At 39.8% G+C, this 13,912-nt stretch overlaps 1 protein-coding gene across 4 annotated transcripts in view; it reads right to left on the reverse strand.

The window, feature by feature from the left end:
• C9H8orf48 (chromosome 9 C8orf48 homolog) overlaps positions 1 to 13,912 on the reverse strand; it is a 203,734-nt gene that overhangs the window by 157,788 nt on the left and 32,034 nt on the right. For all 4 annotated transcript variants that reach the window (XM_039489383.1, XM_039489382.1, XM_039489384.1 and 1 more), the window contains exon 6: positions 12,454 to 12,544. In XM_039489383.1, coding sequence (XP_039345317.1) covers positions 12,454 to 12,544 — 91 coding nt within the window. The remainder of the gene's footprint in view (positions 1 to 12,453; positions 12,545 to 13,912) is intronic.

Consider the following 13,912-nt stretch of genomic DNA (forward strand, 5'->3'; position numbering starts at 1 on the left):
GAGGATGTGTATGTTACAACTCAGGGGCCAGACATCTTGCTTGTACTGAAACCAAAGTGAATTTTGCCTTTGATTTCACTGGAATAGAATTATAGCCTACACCAATAGCCGTAGAGAAGATCTTTTGGCCACTAGAGGATGACACCACATCTCACATTTGTTGGTGATTTATAAGACCCTCTAATCCATTCCTATTCAGCTGATACAATCTGAAATTCAGACAAGCAAGATCTGGATCAATTACAAAAATGCACAGTATATATTAATAGACTCATTAACATTTCTCATACCTAACCTGAAAATTCTGGGCCCAGTCTTTCCAGTGGAGGTGAAGGTCAACAGCACCTCACAATATTCAGCCCTTCCTAATTTAACTGCAATAAAGATTGGCAAAACCTAGTTATACAAAAAGGAAATAGGAAAAAAAACATGAGGAAAGCTCTGTCTCCCACCCAGTGTTTAGTTTTAAAGGATTCTGCAAATGAGTCAAATGCAAATTGTTAGTTTATTATTAAAAAGCGCAGTGATAAATAGAGTAGGCCATATTCTGCTCTCACATACAGGGCGGGCAACTTCCTATATGAAGTCACAAAGCTGTTGATTAACATTAACATTTGTCTGAGGCACTCTTTCATTTGGGGGGAGGGCAAAGAAGGGGAGGACCAAGAATGCTTTACATGCAAATGATAATCAAACATTCCATTTTTCCTCTCTCCCCCAAAACTGGAAGAAAATTCAAAATCCACCTGCTGACTCCCTATTGGAGAATTCCATTTAGACGTACAGAGAACACACTTCAGGAATGTATATTTGTTCAATCAAATAAAATTATTAGAGGCCAACACACAAGAAAAGACAATCCCTGCATTAAGGATCTTACAATCCAATTCTGCTTCCCTAACTCAAATTGGGTAGTACTGTCGCTCCGAATAAGAAGATGCTACTCAACATGAGCAAGGGTGGCAGAACCTGACTCTAAACTGTGATACCTATTGTACCAAGAGCATACTCTTTTGTTTCTGATCAACAATCTGAGCCACCTTATACATTCTTAGTGCGAGACATTTTGTCACCTTAAAATTAACAGGTTTTATTCACTCCATTGTAATGTGCTCAATATACTTGTAAAAGTTAATGGAATTTAGGTGTACACATTATTGCGGTATTAGATCTCTAAGAAAGTGAACTCCAGCAATGCTTAAGCAAGAGACACCAAAGACATTTCACTGATACATGAAAACAACCAAACCACATAAGAAATAACGTGTTGCCCAATGTTCAGAATGAACCAATACATTTGCATTTTTATTGCTGAGGGTCAGCTTCAAGGAGGGACATTCTTGTTTTGTGTGAGCTTTTACTATGAAATACTTTTAGCTTTTAATATATGTTCCACATTAAAGATTCTTTTGTCATTCAAAAGATGCATTGATAACTAGTAAAAAAAACCCTCTGAAAACCATTTAATTTAGAAACAAATCTGCCTTTTTTTCCCCCCCATTTACACTGTAATTAACTACTGGTCCTTGCTTGAAAACTCTCACTGATTTCAATGGAGTGAGAATTTCACCCTGAGTCTTTAAATTCTAAAAAGTTCAGGTGGTGAAAAACCAGCAGAGGCAGGCAAACTCTCCACTTGGAAGTGTTTTTTCCCTCTCCTCTGGCACAAGTTTAGCAGTGTATATGATAAATACAGCAGAACTCTCCTACATATTAAGGGCCCATGGCTGTTTCTGGTCCTAAATGGCTGTGCGAAAGAAATTAGGTATTAAAAAAGGGCCTAGATCCTACTGAATAGTTTTTAAATGAGAAGTTTCCCCATGAGAGGCTGTTGACTTTTACATTTCAGTGGGAGGAGCAGTTGACCTTACATTCACAGTTTGATATGTAAAAAGAAAGAGGCGTACTTGTGGCCCTTTAGAGACTCACAAATTTATTTGGGCAAAAGCTTATGCCCAAATACATTTGTTAGTCTCTAAGGTTATGTCTTCACTACCGGCCAGATCGGCAGGCAGCGATCAATCCAGCGGGGATCGACGCAATAAATCGATCCCCGAGTGCTCTCCTGTCGACTTCTGTGCTCCAGCTCAGCAGGAGGCGCAGGCAGAGTCGACAGGGGAGTGGCAGCAGTCGACTCACTGTAGTGAAGACACCGTGGTAAGTAGATCTAAGTACGTCGACTTCAGCTATGTTATGCCCATAGCTGAAGTTGCGTAACTTAGGTCGATCCCCCTCCTCCCTCCAGTGTAGACCAGGGCTAAGGTGACACAAGTACTCCTCGTTCTTTTTGCTGATACAGACTAACACGGCTACCACTCTGAAATTTGATATGTGTACTTTTTTGTGTGTGGCTAATATGATGATTTAAAGGCAACCCTAAAGGCCCTGGGCCAAATTTAAATGTAGCACTAAGGGCCCCATCCTGTCAGCAGAGGTTTCAGGAGCAAAAATATAAGTTACTTCAATAGAAGCAGATGCTAGGATTTCTTTCTTTTATACATTCACTATGCAGGAAATGTATTCATCTTCCAAGGTTCTGCAACAGTTTTTGCAAAATACTGCAGGTGGTTGGAAATTTTAACTACTACCCTTCTGCTCAAAAGAACAGATCATATGAACACAAATTAATTGCTAAGTGGAGATTGGGCTCTTTGAAGGTCATTACTTTTAAAGTACTCTGTTTTACTTAAAAGACTGATGAGAATTACAGATAACAACATAGTATAGTTTGCACTTTTAAAATGCAGGCTGAATAAGAAAAAGGATGAAATCGCCTCAGTTGGAGGATGTTTTATTTTAAAAAGGATTAAACACTTTTTTGAAAAATAATAATAACATGTGCCGTACCATGGGCTAAAATAAAAGCCCAGAGCTACTAATACTCATGTTTTGAACATAAACTGATTGTAAAATACATCCTGGGACAATTCTGATTTTTCACATGTCGTTCAGGGATCCCTGAAATACCTTGTGCTTTAATTTAATCAGTCAAAAGATTCATAGGGACATAGGAATTACCAGACTGGATCAGACCTATGGTCCATCTAGTCCAGACTCTGACCATGTCCAGCACCACGTTTCAGAAGAAGGTACAAAAAACCTTGCAGTAGGCAGTGGGATAATCAGTTATTTTATGAAGGTCTCATCCTGCTCTCTTACAGTTTGAGATTGGCTTAAACCTTGAAACATAATATTTTATGTCCATTCCAACATTCTTTTTTAGCATTAACTTTTTATAACTCTGGATATTCTTGTTATTCATAAAAGTGTCCAATCCTTTTTTGAATCTTGCTACATTCTTGGTCTTGCTGTGGCTATGAGTTCCACAGTCTAATTAAACATTGTGTGAAAAGGTATTTCCCGCAGGTTTTTATATTTACTAGGTGTTTGTTCCAGAGGTAGCTGTACTGCTATACATTTTTTTAACATGTCTAACTCTTTATATAAGGAGTATTGGTTTTGCTTCAACCAGTGTTCAGGGTCAATTCTTGTGATAACATGTCAGATGACAACACTGCAGTGTGTGTCTGATGCGTAGAAGTTTCAGTCTAGGCAGTACAAAAGCTCTGCTCCAGCTGGGAAAGAGGGGGTACCCTGTGGTTCCTTTGTCTCTCACTTCCCTCCTATTTATGGTTGCCAGAAGCATGAACAGGAGGGCAGCAATGGACAGAGACATGCAGGAGGAAGAGGCAAAGAAAAGCTTTTCTTTCAGCTACTCCACTGCTGCAGGCAGAGCAGATTATTATTTATCACTGTAGTGCCTAGAGGCCTTGACTGATATTGGGGACCCACTCTGCAAAGCATGCATAAACATATAGTAAAATATATTCCCTGCCCCAACAAGCTTACAAATTGAATAGACAAGACAGACAAAAGAATCATTAACATCCCCATTCTACAGATGGGGAATTAAGGCACCTGTTGTTTTCTTATATGTGATTTGCCCAAAATCACAGAGGGAGACTGTGTCAGAGCTAGGAACTGAATGCTGAGACCTCCTGATTCCGATTGTCAATCCAGTTGCCTTACAGATAAACAGATTCTAAGTTCAGAAGGGACCATTGTCCATCATCTAGTCTGACCTCATCTATAACATAGGCCGTAGAACTTCCCCTTACCCAGAAGACCATTGTTGCTTTTCAACCAAAGAAAGGAGCAAGAATTCAGAGCTCTAGTTTACAGTCCTAAAATATCTTGACATAAAAGCACCCCAATTTTGATTTTGAAAACATGGCCACCTTCACTGATTGTCAAATGGAGCCGGGAAGAATCCCCACTCATCTTCACATTATAGTATTGTATACCTGTCCGGGTGTCTTATGAAGATTTTACATCTTTTTCTGATGTATCTGGTAAAAGCCAGTTAAAGAAGGAATACTACATTAGATGGGTGATTGGTTGGGTAAGATATGACAAGACCTAATTTTTCAGAGGCACTCAGCATACTCCACACCCATAGACTTCAGAGTGGGTGGTGGGCTTTCAGCAACACTGAAAATCAGACAGGCAGTTCCTAATAGTCTTAAATCCCTTCATCCCAGTTTCCTGCCTTAGGCTGCTTGACAACGGTGCTGTTTGTGGAGTTGGATAGCATTATAATAACCATGTTGCTCAAAACCTCCTGAGATATCCTTTTTGAACAGTGCAACCAGTAGACTTACTCATTAAAGAAGCTGGGTGTTCTCCACCTATAGTTTTCTTATATGCAATAAACTTGCAATCAGCTTTATCAACAAGTTTTTTGTTGTCCTAAGCTAAACTAAATGCTGGCTTTTAAACTTTCTTTAAAATAGACATTTATTTTTCACTTAGTGAACATATTGTTTATAACTGGCAAGAACTGCTCATTTACATCTTCTAACATCAACAGAATGCTAATCATTAGTAAACAGTCTTTATTACAGTCAAGAATGGCTTAGAAGTGCTGTTAATTAGTAAAACAGACCCTCAGTTCTCTGCTAGCCTGAGTGGGATGAGCCACAGATTTTCATAAGTAGGATCCAGTTACAACTGCATCCTGTTATATGGAGAATCTTAGAACCAATGCATGTGATGCAACATCTCCAAGACCAAACTTTGGCCTTGAACCATTTGGAAGTCGGGTGGAGGGAGTTTGGAGCAATCTGTTATTTCAGATAAATAGCTCTACAGATGTTCATCACTCTCCTTCCCAAAAGAAAATGTTGGGGCCAAATCTTGCTATCCTGGAGGGAGAAATAAATGACTTCAATGGCAGTTTTGCCAGAGCCAGGACAGCAGAGTATGGTCCCTCCTAGCTTTAAACTGAACTTCAAAATGACATCTGAAGCACAATGAGGTTCTGATCCTGCAAACCCTTCCTCACACCAGTTGTCCTTCACTAGACTAGCCCCTTTTGACTTCAGTGGAACTGCTCGCATGATTACATTTTTGCAAGATTGGGTTCTATGTCAATATTCACAGCAAACAGTAATAAAACAATTCTTGTGGTTTTAAGCTATATCACAAGTATACAAAATCAAGTCTTTAAGATTCTAGCTTTTAGCTCATGTGACAGTTGATGAAAGCAAAACTCTTACCTAACCCTATGTTATTCTTAACCTAGGTAATTTTTCCAGACCCCAGCTTTGCAATCAGTGATGACATCTCTGAATTTCCAGCTTAAAAAGGACAAAAAATAAAATCTCTTCCAGACAAGGTGAATGTGAGAACAAATATTAAAGAAGAGGAAACAAAAGCCCTTCATTAGAATGAAAGATTTTTTCCTGTAACTGATTTTGTTAGAAACTATGATGTTAGAAAAACCAAGTCTGTCTCTCAGCAAAAAATCTGCCTTTGATTTTATTCTCTTTGGGGAATACTTCAGGGGAAAGAAAACACTCGCTGTGAAGCAAATTCATAAGATGTAAACTATGCTCATTGTAGCACTTATTTTTCCTTTAAGCCTGAAGAGGAGCCCTGCCACCAGAATGTTACAGGAAAATTGATTTGATTTTCTCTGATTATCCATTCAAGAAAACAAAGATTCAAAAACTGGCAGTGAGATCAGCAGCTTTTTCTCCTGACAGAGAAGGTGACAGTGAGCACCAGTTTCTGACTTATACACCGTTTGGATATGGATGACGGGCATTGTTAACTTTCTGACACATCCTCTTCCTTATAAGCTGCATGGCTTCATAAACAAACAATACTTCTGAGCCCCATCTATGCCTTGAGAAGCTGAGAAAATTTTTTTTTATGGACAACGTCGGCTACGTGGGAATCCTAGTTCATGTTTGTTCAGAAATTTTGAGTGAGTGAGAGCAACTACTGAATCCCAATGAGGCCCAAGTTCAATGAAACTCCTGTACCTGCACTTTTGGCTTTGACGGAATATGAAAACTTTGCTAAGCTGAATGCAACAGGAGACACTGAAACTAAACAGCTAGAAGGGTCCCTCTCATCCACAGTTGCACTAATAATAGTGCTGATCATTATTTTCTCTTTGATAATGACATCCTTAGTGACCTACTGTTTCCACAAGTGGCAACTGAGGGGTAAAAAACTGCAGAAAGCGCAAGAGGAATATCAGCGAGACCATGAAAAGAGCATGTTCCAAAGCATGTCAGGACTTGTTTCATAAAAGAAATCAATCCAACATGAAATATTCCTGCATTACCTGAAAGTGAAAAATAACTAACTATTGGAAGCTACATATTGAAATAGCCACCTAAATATATCCTGGTTTTACCTAATTTGTAAGAATTTTTAATGGTTTGGAAATTTCCAACAGCTTCCTTATAAATCAAAAATATTCAGTTATCTCATTTGTGCAAAGTAAAATAAATGCAACCATGTATTTTAATCTGCATTTTATTTACTAAAAAACAGTAGGTCAAACCCTGCTGTCCTTATTCTGTCAAAATTCCCATGGAAGTCAAGGGGCCAGAGTCTCAGCTCGTTCCAATCAGCATAGCTGATGGGAGTTGATAGAACTATGATGATTTGCTTTAGCAGATGATCTGGCTCAAATGAGAGCTTTATCTGAGTAAGGGCCACAGGATTTTACCCAATTACCACCTAATCCTGAAAGCCTTCTGGGGCAGAACTCCCAAAGACTTCAAGAAGAGTTCCATGCACAGAGGGCTTGCAGGATTGAGCCCTATGTTTGCTAGCAGACTGTATGTTGATAATAATTCCATTTATTTTGTTTAGGGTCCATGGGAATTGAGGGCACTCAGCACCTCACATGATGGTCCCAGATTTATTAAGGAGCATGCAAGCTGAACACACTTTTTTAAAGCTTGCAATTATTTTTAACCAGGCTTACAATGGCGTGTTTCTATTTTTGTAGCCTGTAATGTTATGTCATGCAAAAGATGCCGACTCTATTGTGGGTAACATATGTAAGTAATATTTTCTAACAAAGTGTTGTATGTAACATCAGTATAAGTAGCTGTTTTAAAATGTAGAAAATATGTAAAAAATGCAAACAAAAACCCTGCTCAAGTATATAGCTTGCTTGCAATTACCATTAGCCGGTGCTGTATGTATTTTTAAACAAGCTATAATACTGTGATATTGCTGTACACTTGCTTCTGTAGGCAAAAAAGTTCACTTTAAAAACTGGCAAGAAGATTAAAGATGTAAATGTTCTTAACAGTGCTAACAACAAAAATACGGATTTTCATAGGATATTCTAAAGGCAGACTCTGTTACATGCTATGGATCTATTTTACAATGTATTTATGGATCATACACACTATTCATTGTGAGAACAAATGGTACTATTTTATTAATAAATAAATAAATACATAAAAAATAAATAAGCAAGCAAGCAAGCAGTGAATGCCCATGTCCAGAAGGTGGATAATGCTTTCATAGGGCCCCCTGGTCTATTTTATTAGCAACTTGAAAGGCATATTCTGAAAAGAACAAGGTACCCACTACCTTATTTGGGGAAAGGGCAAAGTGGCATTCCCGCCACCACCCTTCACAACTCATCAATCCCATTTTCATGTCTGTGTAGGTAAAGACCTATAGTATATCAACTACGTGAGAGAAAGGGACAGTAGACTGGGGAGGACAAAAATGCAAACCTAATCCATACATTATTGATATATACATTTGTCAAAATAAAAAACTCTGAAACATTTTAAATTTTTAACAAAGTGCCACTTACTATAAGATCTATACTGTATGCAGCAGCAATTTCTGCATGTTTGTGTGTCCAGCTACATTTTTATTCAGTGGAGACAATAAAAGGTAATTTCTTTGTTATACCAGATAATATTTAAGTTGTAACTTGAAGACATGGGGCACATTATTATTTTTAAATATATACATATTAGAACAACTTTCAAACTCGATACCAGGGTATATATTCTGGGTTAATTGCACTGAAATCAGTAGAGTTAGTCCAGATTTGCAGTGGCGTAGAAGCTGGGCACTGTGGCAATACGATGATTCATCCCCACAGGAGGGCACTATTCTTTAAAGCAGTAAACCTTTCACTTCATTGCCACCAGTTCAACGCTCCTGACAAACTTTCTATTTGAATTAATGGGATTGGACGGGCTTCATTGGCTCTGATGACATTGGCTACAGTGAAAGGTGTCTCAAGGAAGGAAAGGTGAATTTGTATAATCTTGGCACCAATGAAGCTATGTAGGTTGTTGATCAGGGATGAGTTTCTGACCAGGCAGGGGGCACTAGAGTGTTTCTGGCACTTCTAAACTTCTCTCACAGTGAGTGTGGCCTGCACACAATGAAGAAATTTAAAACTGCTATAAGGCTTACTGGTAAAGAAACTAGCCAAGCAGCAGGTAGCACAAGGGATCGGAAATGAGATATACAGTTTTTCACCTCTGCCCTTGTTTAAATCCAGTCCAGGTCAGTCGCAATCGAACATCATTACCATCTTAAGGCATTGCAGTGGCCTATGGGGAATGAAATGGACATTTTGGCCTATTTTCTAGTGGCAAGCATCCATATCATAGAGTCCACTTCTGTAACTGGTGCTCAGAAAAGAGGCTAAGGGCTAGTCTACACTTACCAGCCGGGTCGACGCGGTGAGTTCAACTTCTCGGAGTTTGAACTATCGCGTCTAATCTGGACGCGATAGTTTGAACTCCGGAAGCGCCGCGGTCGACTCCGGTACTCCACCACTGCAAACGGCGGTGGCGGAGTCGACCTTGGAGCCGCGGACTTCGATTCCGCGGCGTCTGGACGGGTGAGTAGTTCGAACTAGGGTACTTCGAATTCAGCTACGCTATTCACGTAGCTGAATTTGCGTACCCTAGTTCGACCCCGCTTCTTAGTGTGGACCAGCCCTTAGGAATGAATGGGCTTGGAGTTAATTCATCCCCTCAGAGTTGACCTCTTCAGAGAGAGGAGGGACAGTTCAGGGGAAGAATGCACTGCCATAGAAGCCAATGCTGTATCAGTCTGGTGCTAGTTTCAAGATAATAATCTTTCAGGTTGTCAATTCAGCAACATTCATGGTCACGTTAGCAACAAAGTGCAGCCTAACAAAAACCATTACTAATGAATATGTAAAATAAATCAGTGTATGTAACAAAACAAATCACTTCTGCATTTGCAAGATGTTCATAGCAATAAACTCTAGTGCTTCACAAATCATTCAGAGGATTAAAAAAGGGTAAGAGTGTGCAGTATGAAAACCAAAAAAGAAAAACTCTAAATGACACTTAACAATGGATGGACTAATTTGTTTCAGTGCCACATCTGCTTATTGTATGACTCACCCCTCATCAGTCTCGCTCCTTTTATACCCCAATGAGCACAGACAAGGAAACCAGATGAATAAATTTTTCTTGATCACAGTTTTAAAGATGTTTCTCCAGATCAAAACAAAAATCTCTCTCAAAAAAATAAATGGCTCCTGGGGAGTGTAAAAGGAAGAGCACTGATCTAGGCGCCTTTCTGTGGTCTCCATGTCAAAATTCTTTGGTTACTAGTCTCAGTCCCTGCAGGAGTATGAAATAAGTAATTTACAGGGCAACCGCTCTCATTTGCTTCATACTGTACATCAGCAATAGCTGCAACCAGGTAACAGAAAATAAGTGTTCAGATCTCAGAGTTACTGTTGATAAAATATGAAAGAGAAGAACTCCAGAACTGTTCTGAGCCTGCAGTACTGAGAAGCAGAAAAAGATACACACCACAGATCATACGGGTGCTGAATTTTTAAATGAATTTTCTGAACTGCCTCTCTAAATTGGGTGTGAATGGTGCACTGCGGGAAAATAAAATCGGTAAGTGCCTGATCCAAAGAACTTATAATTCAGTGTATTTAAACAAACAGTTGAGAACTAAGAGTTAAAAAGAAATACTTCAAGATTTCCAGTGACAATCTGGACACCAAAAGCAGAGTTCAAATGCACTGTTGTGTCCCGTCAATATGGATTTAGAACCCTGTATCTAATATTGCCTGTTTTTAGTAATGAAACAAAGCTACACTGGTGTATTATTTTGCACTGTGTTATGCAAGGGTAAATTTTCAAAGGGTCTTAGGCATGGCCTCCCTTTCTGTGTGTGCACTTTGCTACCACTGCTCCATAACAGAGCCCTCATGAGACCTTATGTTGAGTAACGGGGGAACTTTTGCTAATGGAGTTCAAAAAAGGTCAACAAAGAATTAGGCAGAGTTTGGGAAGGGAGGGGGAGTGGAGTCACAAGACAAATATGGGGCAGAGATGGAATGTCTAATGTGAACAGGGTTATAAAAGTGGAAGACAGGAGACTTATGGGGGATTTTAAGATACCTAAGGCTCATGCATTAACAAAAAAATCCAGTGGCATCTTGCTCACCATATAAGATAGCTATATAAGTTGCAGTCGTGATCTAAAACTGAAAGTGATGCTAATGGGAGTTCTTAGGATGGGCTACTATGCCCAGAGGATTGTTAAAAGGTGGAATAAGCTGCCAGTGAAAGAATGAGAACAGCTAGTATTAAAGAATTTAAGACTGCTCTAGAGATTCACTGAAGGCCTAACCTACTCAGGCAAAACTAATGAAATCGTTCATGGAGGTTACTTATACCACAAGATCAAGGATAATCTAAGTGAACCTCTAATTCCCGCCATCCTAATTTATTTTCATGCTTTATATTGATTTGTGCATCATGAAACCATGTGGCCAAACACACAACCCTGGGTACACTGATCTGATAGCTACAGTACACAGTATATGTAACAACTACATACCTGTAGTTGGTTTAAACAGAACATCAAATCAACCCCATCAATAGATTTTCTTTTACCAAAAGGGAAAAAAACGCAACACCAAAGTACCATTCTAATGTCTCAACATGCCACTGAACTATTAGGCAGTGATCTCCTTCATATACACATTTGATAGACAAATGTCTTCCCAGATCCTCAATTGCTGTGGAAGGCCCAAACGTGCTGAAAATATGGAGGTTGCAGAGGCCAGTGGGTCTGCAACTCATGTGGATCCATTGGCTACATAACCCCGGTGAGGGATGATGGAATACGCTACGGCTGTCAGTAGAAGCCATGATGGTGACCATAGTAGTGGTCATAGTTCTGCTGCCCACATGCCTTGCTTGGAGTGAGCAGAAGGATTTCATTGCTTCCAGCCCCCAGAGTTCTCCTGTGCAAAGCCCCTTTACTTGGACTTCCTATTAGTACCAGACTTTCACCCAGAGATAATCTCAATGAGATAGTGACATTCCTTTTCAGGAATCGATAGAAAGTGACAGCAAATGCATCAGCAAGTTCAGAAAACAGTCAAAATATTATCTTAATTGACATTTTATTCCACTTTTATTCTGTATTTTGTTTTCTTTCTCTTTCTAAACATCCACCCCAGACAGGTTCTATGATTAATTTAATGCCATTTCTTGTCCTATTGGCATTCTCAGGGTTACTGATTTATTTCAGTTCATATTCTCATTATTTCAGTTCTATAAATGCCTAGTTTCATTTTATTCCTTTTACAGTTACTCTGCAACCTTCTCTTTCTCTCCTCCACCTGGGGCTCTAGCTTTCAATTTATCAGGAGGCAGAAGGTAAAGATTGAGCTGAAGCCCAATAATTACACCTCCCCACCCAGAAAAACAGAACCATCTATTTTTTGTACAGATGGAAGAAGCAGTGAGCTGCTCTGAAATCCCATAAGCAAACCCACAAAAACAATAGTTATTGCTTGTCAGAATAATAATAACAAAAATGTCAGCCTCCATAATTTGAAAAATGTATTTGGTTGGATTACACTGTACTGCAACTTTTGCATTCGGGAAGGACACAAAGCAGGAGTGTCAGCTGGAATCCTGTGCTCTGCGAATATCTGGTTCTACCTGCAGGAATATTTGCCCACTGATCAGTTTGTCACTAACAAAACAGTTCTCATTAGTAGGCATTAGGCACATGAGTTTCACCAGAAGATTTTTGCCAGCTCTTACATTCTTTGATTAATACTCATCATAACCAGGCCCTACACTTTCTGACCTTTCTCATTCAGTCTTTGCCATATAATCCTTGGATCCTCTGAAAGCTTGGGGAGGTTTTTGTGTATTTCTCCTATGAGTGTGAGCGAGTCCTGAAATAAAAGAAAACTGCAGTGAGGCATTTTATTTTGGACACCTACCATCTGTCACATACTATAATGATACAGGCCATCTTAAGGGCCAAATTATCCCTTGTGCAGAGCTACCCATAGAAGGGCCAGCAAATTTAATGAGTTACAGCTCACAATATCCTGCAGAACATTGCATCAGAGAATGAGGATTCTCCCCACATCAGAGTGAGCAGGATGTGAGAACCAGCAAACCAGAGAAATCCCAGGGATCTCAGGACATCTGAGATGGGCAGGGGCAAAGAGGCTCACTGCCTTTACTCAGTTCCCTAGGTGCACGCCCATGCTGTCAGGGCCTACTGCAACCCACTCCAGAAGGCTTTCCTAGCATGAAAGTAGGAATCCAGGGGACAGAATGCTAATCGGGTCAACATTATCTTCCAAGAGGAAATCCCTTTCGATCTGTCAATGATGCTGCAGACCACCCATCTCCCCAGGCATAATACAGAAACAAAGAGTCTGAATAGCAGAATATGGAGTTGGAAGGGCTTCTGTAACACTGACAGATGGAAAGAGTATGTTACAGAGCCACTCTTCCTCCTCTTTCCCTGAGTCTATGGCCAGTTTTCACTCCCCTCCGTTCCATCAGGTACTCATGAACCTTGATGATGAGTATGGTGTACATACTTAGATAGGTTAGAATGAAGAGTAGTGGGGAAACTAGCAACTACAAAACTCGCTTCAGGTACAAGACAGGGTGATTTGAGAATCCATAAGATAAGGGATGAAGTGTGCATGCCAAGCAGGAGAATATTGTAAATGAAAAACTTCTGCCTTCCAGATCTATAGTTCACAAGGTGGCTGCCATCTTGAGCTCATTGAAGCTTTAAGGAAAAATAGACAAGGTTTCTATCCGAAACCTCACGAGAACACTTTTTATTTTGATGAAATTCAAATGGCAGCACCATAATACAGTCATGGTTAAGAAAGAGGAGTAGGAACAGCCTCCATGACAGTAAAACTGCCTCTGCATCCATGCAATGCGGCAGTCACCTTGCACCCCATTCCCTGAAAAGAGAGAAAATGGGATGGAAGCATGTGTGGATGTAACCAGCAAGCATCATATAACAATGATATAATTTACTATGTTCCTGGCTAGCCAATCAGAAAACAGATCATGGGAAATCAATCCAGACACAGCCAAAATAAAAAATCTCTGGAAAATGGTGAGCCAGATTTTCAGCTGATATAAACCAGAGTAGCTCCATAGATATGATCAGCACAAGGTGAGGATCTAGCCCCATGCAGGTTAGTAACAACATGGGTCCAGATTCCATCCCAACTCACACTGCATGCAGGTCTATGCGACCGCATGGTCATAAATCAGGATGC

Source organism: Mauremys reevesii, linkage group 9 (genome assembly GCF_016161935.1).
Source record: "Mauremys reevesii isolate NIE-2019 linkage group 9, ASM1616193v1, whole genome shotgun sequence".
Classification (NCBI taxonomy): Eukaryota; Metazoa; Chordata; order Testudines; family Geoemydidae; genus Mauremys; species Mauremys reevesii.